This window comes from Otolemur garnettii, unplaced genomic scaffold (genome assembly GCF_000181295.1).
Source record: "Otolemur garnettii isolate 467f Iridium unplaced genomic scaffold, OtoGar3 scaffold00018, whole genome shotgun sequence".
Taxonomy (NCBI): domain Eukaryota; kingdom Metazoa; phylum Chordata; class Mammalia; order Primates; family Galagidae; genus Otolemur; species Otolemur garnettii.
Genome location: NW_003852413.1, coordinates 28,512,821 through 28,535,885, shown reverse-complemented (window position 1 = coordinate 28,535,885; position 23,065 = coordinate 28,512,821). Strand labels below are relative to the sequence as shown.

Sequence of the window (23,065 nt, the reverse complement as noted above, 5' to 3'; positions counted from 1 at the left end):
AGGCAGATGGTGCATTCAGAGGTGGGAGGCCTGCCCAGGAGGTGTATACAGATCTGCAGCCAGTGCTGGCCTGCGCCCCCTGCAGTGAGTTAACCCTTCCCCTGCCTCACTGACAGGAGGGGTGGAGCTCCAGCAGTCCCACCACACTCCAGCCCTCCTTCCCCTGGGCCAGGAGGACATTAAAGAGGAGAGCAGGGCCATTCCCTGAGACTGACGCTTTGGTGGAGCTGCTGCCTTCTGTGGGCTGCTGGAAAACTCAGCACCCTAGGCCGAGCACCCTCTCTGTCTCCAGAGTGTCCTGTGCTCTCCAAACCTCAGGGTCTTTATCAGAAACACCAAATGCTAACCCAGGGGGCTTTGACTCTGTGGCAACTCCCCCAGCCTCTCACCCACACCTTTTCATCCCACTTAAAGACAATAAGCCCACCCACTCACCATTAGGAAAGTTCTTCAAACTCTGGAAGCGAAGCCCAAAATGCTTATGATTGACAGAAGATAGTCACAGTACTGAGTGACCGACAGCACCTCCTTTTCCAAGAACCCTCTCCTTCTGGCTTCATATTCCCCTGAGCCAGGGAGGTAGCATGAAGCAGAGAGGCTTTTTTAAAGACAGATGATTTGACATGAGAAGAGGGAAAGGACAAACTCAACCCCAAACAACAAGGGAGTGGTGAGTGTGGTACTCAGGGACTGGAATGGGGCGCTGGGACTCCAAGTTGAAGTGGGAGCCCCAAGAGAGTCAGGTTTCCTGGGGTCTCGCTCTCCTCCTACCACTTTGTCATATTGCAGAAAGATCTGGCTCCAGGAAGCATGATCCTAAAAGTGTGGGCCAAGAAAGCCGGAAGCAGGGACCACAAGGGATGACATGCTCTGCCTGTCACCCAACTTATTCCTCATCCTGCCACCAACTCGTTCTTCTGATTGTTGTCCCATAGGTTACCTCCCCCGCCATATCTGCCTCTCCTCCTGCTGGAGAGCTCCAGGAGCCAGGAGGGGGGAGGATAAGGAAAGGTGGGACAGGGGAGGACCCGGACCATGAGCTGACCTCACCAAGATACAACATCCAACATTCAAGACACAAAAGCACAATGGAAGTGGTAGAAACCTCAGGGTTCTTTATTGATTTGTTTTTTATCTGGTTTCCCAGAAGGTTGCTTGGGCCCAAGAGTCAGCTACAAAGATGCAAAATCTCCTCAATATCCTTTAGGGGCTGAGCTCATCAGCCAGAACCATCAGCTCTGTCACAAGGGCATCCAGCAGCGCAAAGACCTGGAGGAATGCGATGGAAAACACAGGCAAAGGTTTGCTCTAGGGAAAGCATCTGTACATCAAGGGCACTACAAGAGCATAGCAGGAAAGGGGGAAAACCCCTTAGAGTTTTTGTAGGACTTTGGTTTTTGCAAACAGTTTTATATTTAAACCAGTCTGGGAGGTGATCTTATCCTGGCACCCAGGACATATGGAGGCAATAGAGCCTAGTGAGATTAAAGGGGCAATTCCAGGGAGCCTGGGGGCCCAGAGAACAGTGTCCATGTAGCCCATGGAGTGGGTCTGGGTTCAATTTGCTCCCAACTTTCCTTCCTCCAAGACTGAGTCTTCCAAGGGGCTGGACCACAGATGCCTAGTCAAATGGATTCTTAATCTCAAGGAGCCACAGAAGAGTCTACCCCCCTGGGTCCTCAGAGCACTTTAATTACTCTCTAGACCCCATCGATCGTTAGAAATCTCAGTGATGTCACCATCAGCAAATGGAACTTCTGAACAAATGGGATCTGGAATATGACCACGATGCACAATGCAATCCCAGCTCCCCAGCTGCCCACATCACAGGGAGACAAGCATTGCCATCAGACACACTGACATACCATGGCTTTATAAACCTCCCCTCCAAACAACAACGGTAACAAAAACAAAAAGTCTAGGTGAATCTCTAAGGACCTGCTGCTTAAAAACTGCTCAGGATGCAAGTCTCTCCAGGGTTTTAAAGCCCTTACAATTGATGGAAATGCACCCTACAGGGTGCTCCCCAGAGGAATGAGGGATGGGGAACATGGCTGCCAGGATGCACCTAACACAGGGAGGAAGCGGAAGCTGCTAGAAGAGAAGGGCTTCCTTCCTCTCTCTTCCCCTGGAGTCTATTCTCCAAATGGCAGCTAGAGCCATTTTCCAAAACACCTAAGTCAGACCATATCACTTTTTTATTCAAAATCCTGTGTGACTTCTCATTACACTCAGAAAAAATCCTGAGTCCTCACAATGGCCTAGCAAAGCCTCACAATGGCCTAGCAAAGCCTCACAATGGCCTGGCAAAGAACTCTCTCCTGTGATCTGTGTCCCCACTGCTAGTGCGCTTCTTATTCCTGGGGCTGCCTTGCACTCTAGAATACCCTTCCTGAGGCAGCTTTGCTTCCATCATGAATGGAGTGGGCCCTTCTTGTTCATGGAAGAAACAGAATAAATGGGGTAGGTGGGAGCTTCCCTTCACCTCAATGTGCAGCCTCTGGGTGTACTTGCTCATGACCAGCGGGTCAATGGGCTCCTGAGAAGGTATGGTGGTGTCGGAGACAGGATCCTCTGTGTAAAGCCTGTCCCGACTTACAGTTTTCACTACTTTCTTGTCATCCTTTGCTTTGTGCTTCTTGCTGTTCAGACGTTCCTGCCAGAGGAGGTGGAGACCCGAGGCCTTCAGTACCTCCCAGGGTAGGTCTAGGCCTTTCTCAGAAGTGGCTGGAGCAAGTGCCTGAGTACCCACTTGCTGCAGCCTCCCATGCCCTCCCCAGCCCCACCCAGCACCCAGTGTGCCTCTTTTCCGAGCAACTTGGATTTTTTGTCCTCTTTGTCTCTGATTCCCAGTTGCTTCTTTTCCTGGGCTGCTGCTTTCCGCTCCTCCTTCCCAACTCTCCCAACAGGCCCTTTCACTTCTGTGATGGGAGAAGATTTTTGATCTAAGGGAAGTGAGTGGAGAACAACGTGTCAGATACCTGTGGCCTAGCTGTGGGGCTCAACCAGCAGTGATCAAAGGTAATGTACCTGATGCCACCAGCATGTGACAAGGTTTGAGACAAGATGAGGAAAGAAAGGGGAATTTTTTTTAGAACTACATTTGCTTTTTTTGAGAACTTCCCTAGGCCCCTCCAGGCACATGACATTGTGGAAGAGGACTGGGGGTAGGGTGGGGTAAGGTGGGGCCCTTTCCCAGTTCAACTGCTCCCCCACATATGGCTATGGACAAGTCATTTAACTCTCTGGGACTACTGAACTAAGGTGGTCACTGAGGTAGCTTCTGGGTCCCAAACTGGCAGCAGGGCTCCCACCAGAGGGGAACGGAATCCCAGGTGTGGCTCCTCCATTCTGACCTCGCTCTTCGTGCACATCCAAGTAGATAGTCTCCTTCTCAGGCAGGCCCAGCAGAGTCCTTAGCCACAAGGAATGGCTCACCAGGCTGTCAATCACTTCTCGCCACAACTGCAAACTAGAGGGCAAGATAAATTGGAGAAAAGCCATCACTCCTCATTTGTCCTTGAACCTGTGCAGATTTGGGTCCCTCCCTTGAAAGGATCCTGGTACCAGGAACTGCCATGGAAATCCATGCCTGCCCTATAAGTGCTTGGATAGGGTTCCAGCTTCCTTTGGGTGGTGACCAACAGAAAAGAGTCCAGGATTAGAGTTAGGAGGCCTCCATGATTTTAGTCCTAACTTTAGAGCCTGAACTCCAGCTTGAAGCCATGGCTAGACTTAGGTCTAGCCCCCCTGGAGGGGATGAATTGAACCTTGCACAAGATTTCAGCATGAGGCTGTCCTGAGGACCTCGTAAAAGCCCCCAGGTCTATCCAAGCAAGTTTAAACAGGCAATGGGAAGGCTGCTAACAGAGAAGTGAGGCTTTTCATGGAATCTACCCTTCTTCTCAGTGCCCTCTGGTGTCTCCTTTTTTCATTCCTCTCCTCATTGAAAAGGAACAGGAGAAAGAAGAGAAAGAAACAAAGATGCGGTGTTTGCCCTCCTCTGACTGTTCCCTGGAGAGCAGCAGGCACTGCAGGGCCCCAGGGCATGGAGTTTGCAGCATCTTTGAGTAACCTGAGCTCCAGACCCCTGGAGTCCTGGGACTGCCTGCCCAGGAGCCCTGGCTAGATGTCACAAAGCAAGGAAGTGGGGCAGCTCCTCTGGCAGGGCCCTTACCACATCTGGTGCAGGAGGTCAGACTGCAATGGCCTCTGCTCCTGGCAGAGCTCCAGGGCTGCTTTGTTGAGTGTGATTAGTGCGTCCTCCTTCTGGGGGTCCTCAGGGAGCACTATCACGGCCTGGCAGGATCACAGGCACCATGGGCAACTGCCCTGCCCAGGGACACCAAGGGTACTGCATGGTGCCATGGGGCAGGTGGCAGAAGACCAGGAACCAGGAGGGGATGCGGCCATGGAGCACTGTTTGGGGTGCCTTCTATGGGAGCCTAGGGTCTCCCTCAGAAACCGTACCCAAGGACCCTTCTCCAAGGTTTGCCAGAGTCAGAAAGGGAGCCCCTCCTTCCTGGTAGTGGCGTGGGGACCCTAGACAAAAAGTGATGACCCAAGAGGGCAATCTCTCTGACTCTCTGTGCCAGGACCAGTCCCCACCAAACCCTTCCAGGGGCTCCAGAGCACCTTCCTGAAGTCCTCCAGGCAGAGGTTCCACTCGGGCACGGGAAGGCTACTGTCTCCGGCACTCTTGGCACCCTCTACATCTGGGCTTTCCTCCACCAGAATCTCTTCCATGATACTCTTCCACTGAGGACTCTTGGTCCCCACGCCAGTCTTCTCGTTTTCCTGCCGGGCCGGTTGAGGTTCCATACTTGGACTCCGAAAGCGTGGTGACGGTTCACTCCTCTCCATGTAGGGTGACTGGGCCATGGGTGTCCGGGACCTGAGGCTGAGGCGCTCTTCCTTGCTTGGTATGACCTCCTCGGCCTTGGGGGGCGCGACCACATACTGGTGCCACAGTCTGTGTAGATTCTGCACCACCTGGTGCTGGTAATGCAGCTGCAGCAGAGGCGAGGGAAGACACGTGAGGGGGGCCTGGGCTGCAGGCCACCGGCTCTGGTATCCCCCCCTCCCTGTTTCCTCCAGAGTGCTGACAGGGGAGGCAGGAAGGAAGCCAGTAGGAAGGGGTGTGGCCAGAGGGGTCCCCATGTCCTCTTTAACCCAAGCATCTCCAAGTGAAGGCTTTCTTTGCATTTGGGCTTCTAAGTAAGATTAGGATTGAATGCAGGAGTTTGTAAAGCTCAATTCCCACCAAGCATTCACTGATTAGCTGCTATCTTGGGCAAATTACTTAACCTCTCTTGGCCTCAGTTTTCTCACTGTAAAATGGTGAGCAATCCCCATCTCACAGGACTGCTATGAGGGGGAAGTAAGTTACTTTTGAAGATGCTCAGAGCAGGTCCCGGTGCACAAAGGATTTGCTATTACTGTCACCCTGGGCACCCACAGGGGGCAGAGGGCTGGTGCTGGCCTGTACCCCAGGATTCCTGTGCTGGAACAAGTCCTCTTCCGTGAGATAGGCATCTGCAGGCGACGGCACGCGCTCTGGGGTTGAGACCCCCTTCAGTAGCTCCTGCAGCACGCTCTGCACAATGGTGACTGCCTCACGGGCAGCCAGTTTGCTCTGAGAAAGGAAAGGTGGCACAAGCTGGCAGCTCAGGCTCTCAAAATGAAAGCCTTGCTGAGAGGAGCCAGAGTCCATGGGGCTTTGTGCCTCCTGGGGTCTCAGTTTCTGCCAATGTCTCTCTCTCTCTCTCTCAACACACACACACACACACACACACACACACGAGCACACACACTTTTTCCAAGACTCAAAAACCTGCAGGTTTCTCCAAACCTCTTTGTTCCCTAAAAGAGGAAGAAAAGGATCCAGAGGAAGGCCAGTCCCAGGAGAGAACTGCTCCTGTATGGGAGCTGGCAGTCACACAATTAGCGTGTCCTCCAGGTTAGGAAGAAGGGTCAGGACGCACAGTTTGGGCATTCCTGAGACTGGTGGTTAACTTCCATCTGCCTTGGCCACAAGGTCAGTGTCACAGAAACCCAGGAAAGGGGCACCTCCTTCAAGACATTGGTCTTACAGTCAGTGAGTAAAGCAAACGTGACATTTGTCAACAAGCATTACCTTTGATCACTGCTGGTTGAGCCCCAATGGAAGTAGCTGGCCTGTGTTTGGGAGCTGTAGTGAATAAAATGGCACAGCTTTCCACAGAATCCCAGGAGGCACAGCACGAGATGGCCACAGTGGGACTGACAGGGACAGCAGGTCGGTCTGGCCCCCTTGCCCTCACTCGAGGGCCAAGGCTCACTGAGTGAGTGGGTGGGCAGACTTGTCCCTGCCGTTTAAATAGTTCTCTCTGGTTTTGGAGTCTTGTCAGTTATGTGCAACTCCACTGTGTAGTACCAGCAGCAAGCGAGTGAAATAGCCCCGGTGCCAAGGGCCATGCATCGTTTGTACTTCACACAGGTGGTGTCTTAAGGCTCAGTCTTAATTCTTTTTAACTCAGAGAGGGCCATGGCTGTAAGCCTGCCAGCTGCCCCTCCCCCAGCCTGGCCACCCATCTTTTACATCACAAAGCCCTGGGTAGTATTTGTTGAGCAAGAATTGTTGGCTATTTGTAAAAAAATTCAATTTACCTCTTAGGCTGGGAGAAATTAGATCCCTCTAGGCACTGCCAGAAAGAATACCAAGGTAACCTATCTGGTGTCCATAGGGGCCAAGTTCCTAGGTCCCTTACCTCCAGTGACTTTCTCTCATCCCTAAAAATGTCCTGGGCCAGGGAAACTGAGTGGAGATTGACCTGCAGGAGTGCGCCTCCTAAGAGGATGGGATGAGTTCCAAACTCCCATGACTCCCTGAAGATCCCAGCAGTCAAAGACTTGAAGAAGAAGGTAAAATTTTTGGTTTCTCCGGGCAGAATCACGCCTGAGACAGACAGAGACAGAAGTTTTCAACAAGTAGGAGCTAGCTGAGCCCCAGGCATGTGTAAAGCTCACTGAGCTCCAGGTTAGGTGGACCAGCATCCCAGATTGCCAGGATTGAGCGGTTTCCTGGGATGTGGGACTTGGAGTGCTAAAACTGGGAAAGTCGCAGACAAACGTGGACAGTTGGTCATCCTAGCCCCAGGCCTGTGGATATAGGTTTCTGCTGCCTGGTGGGTCACTGCCCTGTGTTCCTAAGAGCACCATCATTCTCTCAATAGACACGAATAGTTAGGTCACACACTTCAAAAGAAATGAGAGGGATGAGGCAGGGGAGAGGGGAATCAGACTTTCAGGAGCTGACCAGTAAAACTAAGCTTAGGCATTTCACAGACTCGAGGTCAAAATCAGCCCCAGACAGGAAAGGCAGATGAGAGCAGCTTCTCCCAAATACCTTCTCGATTGTTAAAGTAAAACCGCTGCATCTTATTTCTCTTCAGGTCATGGAAAGTGTCTGGCAGGTCCCTCCGTCGCCAGTCATACCAAATGGCCACTGTGCCATTGTTAACCACGGTCAGATCTGAAGATGTTTTCTCTCCTTCTACAGTTTCAAAAGTCAAGCGAACAGCAATTCCAACATGCCTCTAAGGGAGGAGGAGGAATGAGAAAAGTCTGTTGGAGACACCTGACCCAGGGTGACCAACTCATCCCAGTTTGCCCAGGACTTTTCTGAGGTTAGCAGTGAAAGTCCAGAGTCCCAGCTCTAGGGCTTGGCCACTCTCAAACAGAGTAGTAGGCTCAGTGCCTGTGGCTCAAGTGGCTAAGGCGGCAGCCACATACACCTAAGGTAGTGGGTTCGAATCCAGCCTGGGCCCACCAAATAACAATGATGGCTGCAACCAAAAAAAAATAGCCAGGCGTTGTGGCGGGTGCCTGTGGTCCCAGCTACTTAGGAGGTGGAGGCAGGAGACTCGCTTGAGCCCAGGAGTTGGAGGTTGCTGTGAGTTGTGATGCTATGGCACTCTACCCAGGGGGACAGCTTGAGGCTCTGTCTCAAAACAACAACAACAAAAAAAAACAAAAAACCCAGAGAAGTAATATACTCCAATAGTGGCTGTGTCTGAGGTTACCATCAATAGTAAGAAGAAAAAACATAATTTATACCCAATGAATGTGTCTGCTCCTTAGCATCTGAAGGATATTTTAGAACCTTCTTAGAGTCATACCTGTTCGAGAGGGCTTGCTTATTTACATGCTTGAGGGGTAGGGACAAACGAGGTGGCTTGTGACACTCTCGTTTGAGCCTTGTGATTTTTATTCATTCTCAAGTTAGTGTTGCTGTTACCATTTTCAGACATGCAGAAAGCATGACCAGGAAAAACGCAAAGCGGAGACTGTGCAGGCTCCTCGTGACTGCCACAGTCACCTTGGGGCTGCACCACGAGGGAGCCTTCCAGCAGGCAAGTGAGGGTGGAAGCAGTGTTACCTTATCCTCTGGGTTACTGCCTCTGATCCAGCAAGCTGGCTTCCCACAGAACAGCAGAGAAGGGCCAAGAATAGGCATGGAAGCCAAATTGGGGCAACTGGCCAATAAGTCTCTGGAAGATAAAGCAATGACTTAATTTCCTTGAGGCTGTCACAGTCATGCCACGTGGAACACATGGAAATGGTGGCCTGGAAGTCTAGAAACACGACCAGCTCTGCCCTGCAGTGCAATATAATCAGCTCCACTCCCACTCAGCTTCTTCCTAATCCATTCCTCTAGGAGGGAGGTTCTTGGAAACAGACTCTTAAGCCCTCCTGCCAGAGCTGTTCAGGTGCACAGAAATACACAGGCTCTCCAAGCCAGAGCCATTCCCCAGGCACAGCAGTGGGAGGGGCTGCAGGGGCCCCAGCCAATCAGCAAAGGAATGGCTTGGAAATCCCCATTACAAGTTGGTTGTTAGAAAGGAGCAGATGGAGGTGGAAAAGCTAGCCCAGGTGCTAGAATGGCTAGAGGAGGGGCTGTCAGCCACTAGAGAGAAGCTGGGGTGGAGGCACCCTGATTTCAGGGAGGGAAGCCTGCCCTTTAGCGCTGTGGATGCTGGAGGACACTTCAACCTTTCTTCCTAGGGTGCAGGCTCCACTCACAAGCACATGTCTTCAGAGGAGCTTTTCTGGCTCCTTTCCAACACTGAAAAGTCTTCCACTGTAATAGCTGAGAAGGGCTGTCCTCTGCCCACCACCTCCAGGCCATCAATGTCCTCAAAGAGAGCAAGAAAGGAAAAATGAGCTGGCTGAAGACAAGTATTGCCACGAGGGGCTTGGGACTGGGGCCTGGAGGCATCACCAACCTGCTGGTTAAAATCTAGCTCTGCCATGATGCTCCGCAGCTCCTTGCGGCGGTAGATCAGAAATAGACTCCGATCCCAGGTGTAGCGGTACCAGGGATCCTTCTCGGCTGGTAATCCTAGAGCGTGGTGCAAGGACCCTCAGTACAGGCTGTTGCCATGCCCCCTTCCCCACCCACTTCTCAAGGGCTCTGAGAGCACCAAAGGAGAACCATTGCTGAGAAGGATAACAAATACAGCGTCCCTTTCTCCAGAGAGGAGCAACAACAAAAAAGGAGGGGAAAGGAGGGGAAGGAAGGGGGAGGGGAGGGGAAGGGAAAAGGAAGGGGAGGAGAAGAAGAGGAGAAAAATATAGCTCCCCTGTGGCAGCTGGACTCTAGTTCTCCTGCCCTATCGCTCTTCTACAGTCTTATACAAGACTTCTGCAAAATGAGCTTACAAGCAGTCAAATCTTTATTTATTTATTTTTTTGAGACAGAGTCTCACATGGTCACCCTCGGTAGAGTGCTGGGGCATCATAGCTCACAGCAACCTCAAACTCCTGGGCTCAAGTGATTCTCTTGTCTCAGTTTTTCTATTTTTAGAAGAGACAAAGTCTTGCTGTTGCTCAGGCTGATCTCAAACTTGCGAGCTCAAGCAATGCACCCACCTCAGCCTTCTATAGTGTTAAGATTACAGGCACCAGCCACCATGCCCGGCCCAAATCTGTAGATTATAGTAAAAATAACAGCAGCTACCTTTTACTGAGTGGTCCAGAACTCCTTAATATATTTTCTGTCTCATTTAACCTTCTCACAATCCTATGAGTATTTTAGAGATGAGGAAACTAAGGGCCTGAGGGGTTCACAAACCTAGCACAGCTGGGACCTGAACCCAGGTGGTTTGGCAGGCTCTAAACCAGTACTGCCCAACAGAAATATACTTTAAATCACCAATATGACCACCTTGAAAAAGGTAAAAAGAAATAGGTGGGGTTCATTTAAGTAGTATAGTTTATTTAACCCAATATATCAAAAGTATTATCATTTCTACATGTAAACAATATATAAATTATTAATAAAATAGGTTTTTTCATACTGATCTTTGAAACTTAGTATGTTGTTGACACCGACAGCACATCTCCACCCAGACCAGCCAAATCCCAAGTGCTCAAAGGTTCCACACCAGACAGCACAGCTCAACTGCCCATCATCCAACTTTCTTACCATTTCTTTTTTTTTTTTTTTTGCTGTTTTTGGCCAGGGCTGGGTTCGAACCTGCCACCTCCAGCATATGGGGCCGGTGCCCTACTCCTTTGAGCCACAGGCGCCACCCTTTCTTACCATTTCTCCAACCATTTTACCGATCAGGGACCTTGACCTCAGGAAGGTTCTGAGACTTGCCTAAGTTCACCCTGGACAAGGATTGGGTTCCACTGTGTCTCACAACAGAGCCCTGCTGGTCACCCCCACACGGCCTCACCCCCTAGGCCAGGCACAAGGTAACCAGCTGGTTTGCAGCTCTGTGCCTCACCTGTCTCCAACTGAATGAAGTGGGGCTTCCTGATGCGAGTGATTGGTTCTAAGAGGCCACGCTGAGATTTCGTCTTGGTTATGACCAGACCTGTCATCTCATCTCCCAAGTATTCCACTCGACTCCAGAACCCACTGGTCTCCCAGCCCTGTCAAGGAAGGACAGGTGAGTCAGAGACCTGGATCCCTCGGCCAGATGCCAGGGCACATGGGAAGACAGGAACGCCACAGTTCCCGATGCTCCCTCTGGTCCCTGATAGCAGAGAAAAAGCCCTCAGTTTCTTGTTTTCTGGATGCCCCATTGTATCCTTTACTTGCCCCTGGAAGAACAGTGTGACTTGGGACAGGTCCTGCATTGACATACCAGAGAACATGGTATCGTGGGTAGTCCAAAAGGTGGAGTTTATGCTTCCAGGAGATAAACACTAAAACTATTCTACTAACTCAATACCTGTGATATCCTTTTCCTCAGACTAACTGCCAGGGCCACCACAGGCTGAACTACTTAACTGGCTTCATACCCAATAATAGGACTAATCATATACTTTAGTAAAAGGCCTCAAAGGTTTACCAAGGCTTGCTGATAGATGGATTTATTTTTCTCCCCAATCGTGCAACTTGAGATAAGCCATCCCACTGTCCAGACCCCGCCACCTCCCAGTGCACTTGCTAATGGCTGTCCTCACTTTCTTGTCACGCTGTGCTGGGATTACACGGTCAATGAACTCCCGCTCCTCCTGGATCCGTCTGTAGGTCTCCCCACTGTGCATCAGCAGCTGGCTGACCGGCTTCTTCAGGTGCTCTAGGGGAGAGGCAAGGGCGCTGCCACTCCACTGAACCAGAGCCAACAGGGACCCTGGGACTCTGGATCGGGCAGCCCCACTTACAGGGCTGATTTCAGGACCCACCAACGCTCAAGAGCCGGAAGCTCTCGGGAGTGAGAGGCATAAATGTGTTCAGCCCAAGTCCTGGCTCTGGACAAGGGAGGGGAAAGAACAAGACACAGCCGAGCCAGGACATGGGTGGGCCAGGCCGGAGCCCGTGCGTGCCGCTCACCACTGAGGGCTTCCTGCTGCCTCTTCCGCAGAGCTATGTTACGCTGCCAGTTTTTCAGAAAGTTGTGCTGAGGAGGTGGAGCCCAGGGAAGTCTCTTCTCTTCCTTTGGGGCTTTGTGCCCTGGCTCTTCTTTAGTCCAGAGGAGGGCCAATGGACAGGTCTGGGCAGGAATCAGCTTGGCCAGCTGAAAAGTCCAACGTGGGCATGTGTGCGGTGGTGAGGAGGCTCTGAACAAGGCTGAACAGATTTACAGAAGCCTGAACCCCTGCCGTTGTCCCACTGCACTGAGAATCCCTCCCCTTCAGTATCTTGGGGTGACAGAAAACAAATCACAGAACCAGGGGGCTGTGAAAACAGCTCCCTCTTGCCCAGAGAGTGAACTTTTGTTCTAAGATTGTGCTCACCATCTTTTAGTATGTCTGTCCTCATGACTGATGTCAATCGACACCTTCATCCAGGGTGACTGAGCTTTTTTTTTTTTTTTTGAGACCAGCCTCCCCAGTAGCTAAGAATACAGACATGTGCCACCAGGCCTCGCTAATTTTTAAATTGTTTTATAGAGATAGGGTCTTGTTATGATGCCCAAACTGGTCTTGAACTCCCAGCTTCAAGCAATCTTTCAGCCTCAGCCTCCAGAAGTGCTGGGATTACAACAGGCGTGAGCCACTGTGCCCAGCCTGACTGAGCCATTTTACATGAGCCCAGGCCCCTTGGCACCAGACCTGTTAGAGTCTGTCCAAGGGCGGGGAAGTGAGGGATTGAAGGGAAACATTGCATGATGGGGAGGCTGAGGAGACAAACAGATTCTTCATGTGGCCCAGAGAACAATGGAGAGCCATCTTCCTCCACGATGTGCACTGGGGAGGGCAGGCCAGTCTCAGAGAAGGGAAAATGAAGCCAGTGCACAGAGTGGCAGAGAGGAATGAGGAGTGGGGGTGAGTCCTGACGCCTTCCCAGATGCAGGCTACCCAGACCTAGGCCTTTGGGTTCCATGAGCAACTTCTGTATCCTTATAGTAAACCCCTGATTTTAGCCAAGCTTCAGGTTGGTTTCTATGACTTATAATGGACGTGTGTAACCATTTCAGAGGAGGGTCGCTTATCATTGTAGACTGAAAGTTCAGAGACTGGATTGTCTCTTTAGGCCTAGCCCTGCTTGACTCTACCAGGTGGGAGACTAAAATGACTTCAGGGACTTCTCTCATCCAAACAGACCTGGGTGTTCCCTCGAGCAACTGCAATTCTCTTAAAGTCCTGAAGCGTCCCCAAGATGTGGTGGGGCAGGATCTGGTCACTGCCTTCAAAGCTGTCACCTGGACCTGCTGGGGGGCGGGGAGAGAAGGAAGGAGAAAGACAAGATGTAGATAGTTGATGTACATTATTCAAGTGAGAGACCCAGCTTTCTCTGAGGCTGACCCACGAGTCCAAACACCAGCAACGCCAGGGCCGAGACAGGGCGTACCAGAGTAGTCCAGAGGCTTTGTGGCGGCATCTGGATTAGCAGGATGTGCTACTAAGTGGCAGACCTTCCTCCTCGGATCCCTGGGTTTGAGTTTGCGGATGATATATTTCTGGGTAATGACAGGTTTATCTTCGGTTTTAGCGAGACGGAGAATGTGTTGCTAAAAAGAAACAAAACAGAGAATTCCACCTGAGGTATGGAGGAGGAAGAACACCACCCATCTCCTCTGTCCTAGTTCTTGGTGGAATTCCTGAAGGGTGACACATCTGTTTCTTCAGCTCTGTCTATATTTCTGTCGAGGAAATGCCGCTGTAACAGACACGTGACTTAGTAATGTCCTGGAGGGGAAAAAAAATAACATCTTATGCTTCCAGATGGCTCAGATAAGAAGTGGCTTACTCTTCCAGGTAAAGTACAGGGCTAGGGTGGAGCAGCTTGATCCACATCTGCTGCTTAAACTCATTTTCCTCTCCGGGAAAGAGGGACCAGGCCCCTGCTCGGTGGGGACCATGGCACCTGCCTGTTGTGGGAAGCAAGAAACCTCATCATCTCATTTCCCTTTTGGTGCTATATGCATCTCAGGAATGTTAAAACAAACAATGTAGTAAATTCCTTTAGAGGCTAACAGGAAAAAAAAATGGCATTCGGTGGATTTTTCCATGGAATTGGACATTCCCTAGGGGTAGAGAGCTCACGGAGTGACAGTGGACATGGCGGATGTTCTAGACCACACAGGCTGGCAGGGAAGTTTCTGCTCAAAGAGGACCCTGGCCTTCACCCTTACCTTTGTCAAGTCTTCCTTCTTAATGGCTAAGGCAAGAATGTCATCTCCTTGTAGGACATTGCTAACAGGCTCAGGCTCTTCCTGAATGGGGGGTGTGGGCTGTTCTGGTAACTTTGCTCGCCTCTTTTCTGAAGAGAAGCAGAAAGTTATACGTGTTTAAAGAGCTCCTTTTGTATATATAAAAATTAAAAATGTAAGTATATATTAGACTTTATGGTAGGGGGCAGAGTTGGCCGTCTCAGCAGACAGCAGAGACTGGGGCAGTGGGCATCCTCCCTCTCTCTCTTTTTTTTTTGGGGGGGTGGGGAGGGAGAGACAGGGCCTTGCTATGTTGCCCAGGCTGATCATGAAGTCCTCCTGCCTCAGCCTCCCAAGTAACTGGGACTATAGGAATAAGCCACTGCACCCACTTGGGAGTTCTCTCTTGAGAGTCTCGCCTGCTCCCCCTGTTCCTCCACACTGACTGAGAATCTGTAGCCAGAACAGAGAGAAGATGTTCCATTTCAGGCAGTGCTAGTTATAAGCCAGACAACCTTGGGTACAAGGTTGTATAATAAAAAGAGATAGTTGAACTAAATCACTGGATCCCAAATAACAGTACAATGTCTGCCTCAGAATCTTCTGGGAGTTATATAAATAAAGCTTTCTGGCTACTAAATGAAGCCAGGGCCTGGGAGCTGTCGTATTTTTTAGCTTCTTAGGTCTAAAGCACAATGGTTTGAGACAGCTGGACTAGATGCTTTGTTGGCCTCCTTCAGTGCTGGCCCTGATCCATCCTTCTGGGTGAGGGCATAGGGTTTTGTAAGACATTGGTTAAAATGCAGAATCTCTGGGTGAAAGCAGAACATTCACCCCTGACTATGCACTGAACACTATTTCATTTAATAAAGAGCACTGAAGCAGCTTCTTTGGGCCAGGCACTGTGTTCTGGAGAAATATGTCAAGCCTCAGTCTTCCAACACTGCCAAGCTGATTGAGCCAGGCTTACTATGGGAGCATCACTGGGAATGGGGGGGGAGCCTCGACTGGGGGCTGGTCAGGGAGGGCTTCCTGAGGAGGTGATGTTTAAATGGAGCTAGAAGAAGAAGAGGGGTTAGACCAGGGAAAGGGAACTGGGGAACAGGCATTTCAAAGGAAATAGCATAAAGAGGCCTAGAGGCAAGAGAGCACGGAGCACATCCTGGAACTCAAAGCATGTGTTTTTAAATAGCTGGAGTGTGGTGAGGTGGGAGAGAAGAGAGGGAAGTATGAGCCATATCACGAAGAGCTCAGTGAGGCATATAAAGGGCTTCAGTCTCTCTACCCTGTGGCAAGAAATGGATCAGGGCATGCAAGACCTAGGATGAGCTTATTCAGGAGTCTACTGCAGTAATGCAGTGACTGATGATGACAGTGGTTCAGGGGACTGGAGGAAAGTGGAGAGATCTGGTCCTTTGTCCCTTACGGGGCAGCCAGAGCATGGTATTGACAACACATGCTGTACAAGAGGGTTACTCTCCAATGGGGACACACTCCCTGCCTTCATCCATAGAGGTGGCTTCACACTTTCAAAAACATCTCACTTCTCTGGCTGGTCATCACTCATCTTCTCTCTGGTTCAGAATGTTTTAATGTAAGGCCCTACACAGAACAATCAGAAGAAAACCTAAGTGCAGCCTTCAAGAAGTTAAAAACAAAATTTGGTTTCACCCACTGCTTCTCAGCACTCTTTTTGAGACAGAGTCTCATTACGTCACCCTCAGTAGGGTGCTGTGGCGTCACAGCTCATGGCAACCTCAAACTCTCGGGCTCAAGCGATTCTCTTGCCTCAGCCTCCCAAGTACCTGGGACTACAGGTGCCCACCACAATGCCCAGCTATTTTTTTTGTCGCAGTTGTCATTATTGGTTAGCTGGCCTGGGCCAGACTTGAACCCACCAGCCTCAGTGCATATGGTTGGTGCCGTAAACACTGTGCACAGGTCCCGAACCTCTCACAGCATTCTTTAAGAGACAATATCACTGAAAGATCAAGGCAGGTGTTTTGGTTAACACAATCAAACTATGTTTTAGGAAATGTCCATATAAAAAACCACACCAGAGTGACCAAAAAAAAAAAAAATGCACCAGAATCATTCCAAACATAGCTCTAAATTCAACCAATAGGCCACAGCCCATCTCTCCAGCAGAAGGTCAGGAGTATCTGTCTATTAAACACAAGACTCAGTGTACATACCTGTGTGCACATGTGTGCACACACACACATGCAAAGCTAAGAAGCTGAGCCAGCATGTGTGGAGAGGCAGCCTGGGCTTCTGATTTCTACTTCCCTTCTCCTTTCTCCACAAACTCACAAAGTTGGGGGCAGCCCACAAAAAAGTAGTACCAGTTGGGTGGCGCCTGTGGCTCAGTGAGTAGGGCACCACCCCCAAGTACTGAGGGTGACAGGTTCAAACCTGGCCCCGGCCAAACTGCAACAAAAAATAGCCGGGCATTGTGGCGGGCACCTGTGGTCCCAGCTAGTAGGGAGGCTGAGGCAAGAAAATCACCCAAGCCCAAGAGCTGGAGGTTGCTGTGAGCTATGACGACACAGCACTCTACCGAGGGCGACAAAATGAGACCTTGTCTCTAAAAAAAAAAAAAAAAAAGTAGTACTAGTTGAAGGTCTGTTTTTATGAATATTTTGGCATTATTTATATTTTCTGAGGTTGCTGCGAGCTGTGATGAGACAGCTTCCCTGCTAGCCTGTCCTCAAACAGAGGACATTTGTCTCCTTTGTTCATCACACTGGCTGGGTATATACATCTTCTCAAGTGATTCAACACCTCCAGATGTATTTTTTTACTGGTGGGTGTGAATTTACCACATGTAAATAGAAAACTTTAGCATTCCTAAAGATTTCTGAGGGCCAAAGCTCCTATCCCTTCAGCCATAGAGAAGCTAATCTTTCATGCTTGCTTGAGACTGAAATAGGGAAACTCCAGTCTGAGGTTTTTCCAAGAAAGTTACCTTGCATGTAGCATAATAAATGTTCTGTTACTGCAAACATTCCCTGAAGGTCTGTTCTAGTTAATAAAATATTCATTAAAATGATATATACAACTTAAAGTCCAATTCTTCCTAGAGAATAATTTACCAAGCAACTTCTTTGTGCTGCAAACTACAAGAAGACAGTATAAAAGCTGAAGATATGGCTCTTCTTTTGGGGAACTGAAAAATGCAACAGTTATTGACACACCAGTCGCAAGATGCAAGGGCTTACATTAATGGCCCAAGCAATTGGTTTGGTTAGACATCAAAAAAGAGACAGATCAATGTGGATCCCACAGTGCAGGGCTGTGAAGGAAGGTTCAGAAGAACAGGTGCAGAGGTGGCACCGCAGGCTACAGCAGGCCTTGAAGCAGAGGAAGGCTTTGCAGTGGTAGAACAGCAAAGGGAGACGTTCCAGGTGAGGTCACAGTGTTGGCAAAGCTGGAGGCAGGGCTGAGCATGGCATATTTGTGACACGGTGACAGAGAAGGCTTGTTGGGAAGGTGGGGGGATGATGCTGGAGCTGAGAGGGAAACTAGGGCATGGCGGCTCTGTAAGTACAGCCTGGGCATCTTATCTCTGTAAGTACTGCAGGGGAGTGAGATGATGAGAGCCCCCCCTACACTGAGGGTGAGCCAGACAGGGGAGAGGCCCGCTGGGGAGACCTGGGAGGAAGGACCAGCACCCGAGGTCATTTCAGGACCTGTAGGAGGACTCTGCAGGGTTGAGATGTGTTTTGCTATTGAACTTGTAGAAGCCCGGCTCTTTCCTGTTCTTTGCTCTGGAAACCCAGCCTGAGAGGGGTTCCTGCTGAACTGGTGAGCTGACATTTCTTCCTTGATCCTGACAGCTGAGGGGTCAAAGAGACCAGCTCCTTTCCACAGGGCAGTCAGGTGGCACCTCTGCTGGAGTCAGGCCCGGCAACTGGAAACAAGGAGCTCATGAGGGGTGGGGGGAAGGGAGAGGGGACCTATGGAGGGAGAAAAAACCGGGAGTCTGTTTTTCTGCTTCTAAATACTTATCTAAATATTATTCTGTTTTGGTGTTAATTAAAGTTTTGGGAAATCCTGACCTCAGGCTTAAACTGGGGGGAACCAAGCAAGAGGCTGTTCTTAGCAGGGCAGAGCTTTATTTTTATTTATTTTTTCTTTTTTGAGACAGAGTCTCACTCTGTAGCCCTTGGTAGAGTACCATGGCATCACAGCTCACAGCAACCTCAAACTCTTGGGCTTAAGCGATTCTCTTGCCTCAATCTCCCAAGTAGCTGGGACTATAGGTGCCCGCCACAACGCCTGGCTATTTTTTGTTGCAGTTGTCATTGTTGTTTTGCTGGCCTGGGCCAGGTTCGAAGCCAGCCTCAGTGTATGTTGCCAGCACAGTAACCACTGTGTTAGAAGCCCAGGGCAGAGCTTTATTTTCTTTCTTTTTTTTTTTTTCTTTTGTGGAGACAGAGTCTCACTCTATCACCCTGGGTAGAGTGCTGTGGCATCACAGCTTACAGCAAACTCCAACTCCTGGACTTAGGCGATTCTCTTGCCTCAGCCTCCCGAGTAGCTGGGACTACAGGCGCCCACCACGACGCCCGGCTATTTTTTTTGTTGCAGTTTGGCTGGGGCCGGGTTTGAATCCACCACCCTCAGTATACGGGGCCAGTGCCCTACCCACTGAGCCACAGGCACTGCCCCACAGGGCAGAGCTTTAATTGGTGGAGGAGGGAAGCTGACACTGCTGGGAGGCTTCTGGTTTCTTAACAACAAGACCAGGGAGAAACCTGGGACTCAAAAAGGGCTCTCAGGGCTCAGCACCTGTAGCACAGTGGTTATGGCGCCAGCCACATACACTGAGGCTGGCGAGTTTGAACCCAGCCTGGGCCAGCTAAACAATGACATCTGCAGCAAAAAATAGCCAGGCCGTGTGGTAGGCACCTGTAGTCCCAGCTACTTGGGAGGCTGAGGCAAGAGAATTGCTTAAGCCCAAGAGTTTGAGGTTGCTGTGAGCTATGATGCCACAGCACTCTACCTAGGATGACACAGTGAGACTCTGTCTCAAAAAAAAAAGGGTGGGGGCTCTCAGGTCCCTAAACAAGTCTAAGTCGCTATATTTTCTCTCCTTTTTGCTTATGATTCAGAGACCATGGAGAAACACACCACAGGATTACAAGACTACATTTGTTGGTTAGCTGCCTTATATGTGGGGGAGCAGTTTAGCATTGCCTTCCAACTTTGGAGGCTTCCCTAAGACATTTAAGGAAAAAGGTATCTTGCATGCTGAACACTTTTGCCTTCCTTACTCCAGTGCATGTTAACTCAAGGGCTATTTAACAATCTAAAATTTCCCCTTATTAAAAATGCAGTGAAAAATCTTTTCTTGATTTGTTAACCGCAGCAAGTTTAAATCTGATAAGTGTCCCAGAAACTAGGTAAGCAGGAGGCAGGAGCTAGGAAAACCTTTGACTACCCTAGGGAAAGGGGACCAGATACTTTTTTCTCTGTCTCTCCCAACTATTAAAAAGTATATCACAAAACAGCACTGGGATTTCATTTTCATTTCATATATTTAAGAAAGAGGGTCTCACTATGTTGCCCAGGCTGGGGTGCAGTGGCTATTCACAGGTGCAATCACGCTGCACCACAGCCTGGAATCCCTGGGCTCCAGCAATCCTCCCACCTCAGTAGCTGGGGCTACGGGCCTGTGCCACCATACCCGGCTTAATAGCAGACAATTATGCTATGAAGAAGCATAAAAGGCCAGATGGAAAACTAAGCTCTTGTTAACTTTCTGAGCTTCCCAACTGACTTTGGGCCTGTCCCTCTCCTCACACTGGGCTTTAATTCACTGTGAGCCTGGGTCTCCCTAGGGGTTGCAAGGGGAGACTTTCTGACCCCTCCATAGTCTGACCACTGCCCACCCCTGCAGCCTTCTCTGGCTCCCATATTCATAGTTCCATAAACTCATGCTATTCCCTAAACCTGGAGAAGCAATCTCCTCCCTTTTGGGGGTGGGGGGAGGGTCTGCAGTAGATGTCAAAACAAACCTTCAGACAATCTCCCTCCATAACTCTACCGTCCAAGCCCTGTGCCAGGTGCTCTATGACCCCTTAACCTCGATGGGCACCTATATCACAGCATTCTGTGTTGGTCTGGTGACTCCTCTGGGTCTTCACTAAGCTGAATTTCTTGATGTCTGGGGTAACACAGTTAATACCCATAGCCTGTAGCCCCACATACTGTCCACACACTATAGGCTTAGCAAAAAAAAAAAAAAAAAAGACCAGAAAGGAGTTGGGTTGCAAGTAAGAACATGTCCAAGGGTGTCAGACACCCTTCGGCTCTCCCACCTGCAACCAGAGGGTAGGGGTGGAGGCCAGGAAGCAGTCATGTCTAGTGACTCTTTTGGAAAGGGTACGTGGCAGGAAAAGGCAGTCAGGAACAAACAGCTAGGTAAGGGCATTTATTCTGTTTTTTTCCAGCAGACTCTTAAGTGGCACGCCCGCCCCCCCCCATCACCACAAGATCCCCATCCAAGTGGCTGGATTCACCACCTCAACATGTTTCTTGCTTTCTCTCCTGAATTCCTCTTTCCAAGGACCCCAATTCCTGGTCTTTCTAGCCTTAAACTCTTTCTGGCTCTTCTCTGCCCCCCCCCCGCCCCCCCAGTCCTGGGACCCCGCCTCCTGCACGCCAGCCTAAGATGGGGTTAGAGGGCAGAAGTTTCCTATGGCTTCCCGCAAGGTCATCTCCCCAAACCAATGGACCCTGAAGCCTGTCAGTCTCCGCATGCCCATGGTCTAGTGTCCTATGCCCCCTCCCTTTGAGGATCTCCGCCTTGTTCATCATCCCTAAGCTTCCTGCCCAGTACCCTATTTCCCAGTGATCTTCACTCCATCCCTGGTGTCACCTCCATCCTTCAGGCCCTGAACCACACATCCCAAGAACCCTTGTCCCAGTCGGGTTCTCCTGAGCGCTAGGGCAGCCGGCGCCAACCTTTGAAGCTCTCTGCGGCCTCCAACACTCTGCTCGTGTGTAATCGGAGGCGGGATTCCTTCTTTAGGGACCTCATAGCACCGCCCGGGCGGTCAGCGCGACCTGGCGCCGCCGCCCGGCTAGGAGACACCGAGGCTGAGCAGCAGCCCCAGCGACCCCGCGCGCGCCCGCCCGCCCGCCAGCGGCCGCCGCTGCGTCCATAGCAACCAGCGCCCCGCGCGGGGGCGCGCACCCACCGGGCAGCCTGGAGAGAGACGCCTTGGTAGTCAGCTTCTTCATTGGGCCGCATACACGCCAGTCGCAACCCTAACAGCCGGAGCCGGCCCCCACGTCACAGGGCGCCACCGTGACGTCCCTGACGTCCCTGACAGCGGAGGACAGTGACGAGGGCGAGGACCCCCCGGGGCTACGGGATCCGCTGGGAGGTGGGAGCGGCTGCGGGGTAGAGGAGGGACGACCTGCCCTGTCGCGTCCTGTTGCTAGGCGACTGGGGTATCCGTTAGTGTTGCGGGCACCAGCCCCTGCCGCGTCCTCCCTGGCCTTCCTGGACTCTGGCTGGCCGGCTGGCTGACCTCCCCCCCACCCCGCTTTCCCTCCGCCCTCCACACAGACGCCAAAGGGATCCTTCCTTTCAGGCCGAGCTGAAGACCCCCAATAGCTTCCAGTGGATTGCAGATGCCCCTGCACTCCCCTCACCATCCCCGCGCCTGGTGACCTCCAGGGCCGATGCTCTCTGCAGCCACTTTCGTCTTCCACCACTTCCCAAACCAGCAAGTTTTACCCCAGGTTGGGGCCCCCTCGTGTTGCCAGTCTCAGTCCTTGAAGATGCTGCCCCTGACTCCCCAGTATAAGGTAGCTCCTCTCTGTTATCTCAAGTTTTTAAACATGCCCTGTTTATTGTATTTTTCTAGAGCTCTAACTCTAGAAAAAATGTTTACGTAGTTGCCTGTTGTCAGACTTGCTGTCACAATGGAAGCTCGGAGAGCAGGGACTGCCTCATGCTCCCACCGCTCAGTGACAGTACTTCAAATAATGAAGGGGCTCTGTCTTTCCTTGCTTGCTAGCTGCATATTCTTTGGCTAGCATTTAAACTATGCAATGTGGTGTCCTCCATTAACTGTAATGTCTTCTCAGTCAATTCTCAAAATCATACTAGGGTTGGAGGGAGGGGGTAACTCTGTACCCATTTTACAGATGAAGGAATGGGGCTCCAGAGAAGTTAAAAGTCTAAAGTTAGTTGACTAGTGAGAAGCACAACTGAACTTTCCACAGCCACCAGCCTGAGCAAGAGCAAGACTCTATCTCTAAAAATAGCGGGGCTGTGGGGGGGGGAGCCTGTAATCCCAGCTACTCAGGAGGCTTAGGCAAGATAATTGCTTGAGCCCAAGAGTTTGAGGTTGCTGTATGACACCACAGCACTCTACTGAGGGTGACAAAGTGAGACTGTCTCAAAAAACAAACAAACAAAAAAAAAAAGAAGCCCAACTTGAACTTGGTTTTCGCAAGTCCAAGGCTGGGGCTCTCAGGACCCTGACTCCTGGGCCACTTCTGAGCTTTGCCCCAGTTTTCCCCAGACAGAGAAGAATCTAGGGAGAATGCCAGTAGGGCTGGTCAATAACTGAGTTCCTTCTGTGTTCCTACTGCTTGAGCCCCTCCTCAGGGCCCCTTTTCCCTGCCCCTCTAAACCACACTCCTCTTAGGACTGAGATATCCTCCATTGGCAGCCCCTTCTCTTCTGCTGTCTGAGGCCCAGGCACCATACTTCCTACCCTCCAGAGAGTCCCCAGTTCAGTTCACTACATGAACTTTTTTTTTTTTTTGAGGCAGAGTCTCACTCTGTCACTCTGGGTAGTGTGGCATCATAGCTCATAGCAACCTCAAACTCTTCAGCTCAAGCGATCCTCTTGCTTCAGCTTTCCAAGTAGCTGAGACTATAGGTGCACAATACCATGCCCAGCTAGTATTTCTATTTTTAGTAGAAACCGGGTCTCACTCTTGCC

General features: G+C 50.7%; 1 protein-coding gene across 1 annotated transcript; it reads right to left on the bottom strand.

Moving 5' to 3' along the window:
• Positions 1–1,147: 1,147 nt before the first annotated feature.
• Positions 1,148–21,141, bottom strand: MYCBPAP (MYCBP associated protein). Its single transcript, XM_012802923.2, has 19 exons — positions 21,066–21,141; positions 14,076–14,203; positions 13,292–13,451; positions 13,045–13,148; positions 11,831–12,014; positions 11,461–11,576; positions 10,776–10,923; positions 9,267–9,382; positions 9,064–9,176; positions 8,420–8,516; positions 7,388–7,577; positions 6,750–6,937; positions 5,489–5,635; positions 4,636–5,010; positions 4,178–4,299; positions 3,357–3,472; positions 2,803–2,945; positions 2,486–2,656; positions 1,148–1,269 (listed from the first exon to the last, which is right to left on the bottom strand). The coding sequence occupies exons 1-19, from the start codon at positions 21,139–21,141 to the stop codon at positions 1,204–1,206; spliced, it is 2,760 nt and encodes a 919-aa protein (XP_012658377.2). The 3' UTR covers positions 1,148–1,203.
• Positions 21,142–23,065: the final 1,924 nt, after the last annotated feature.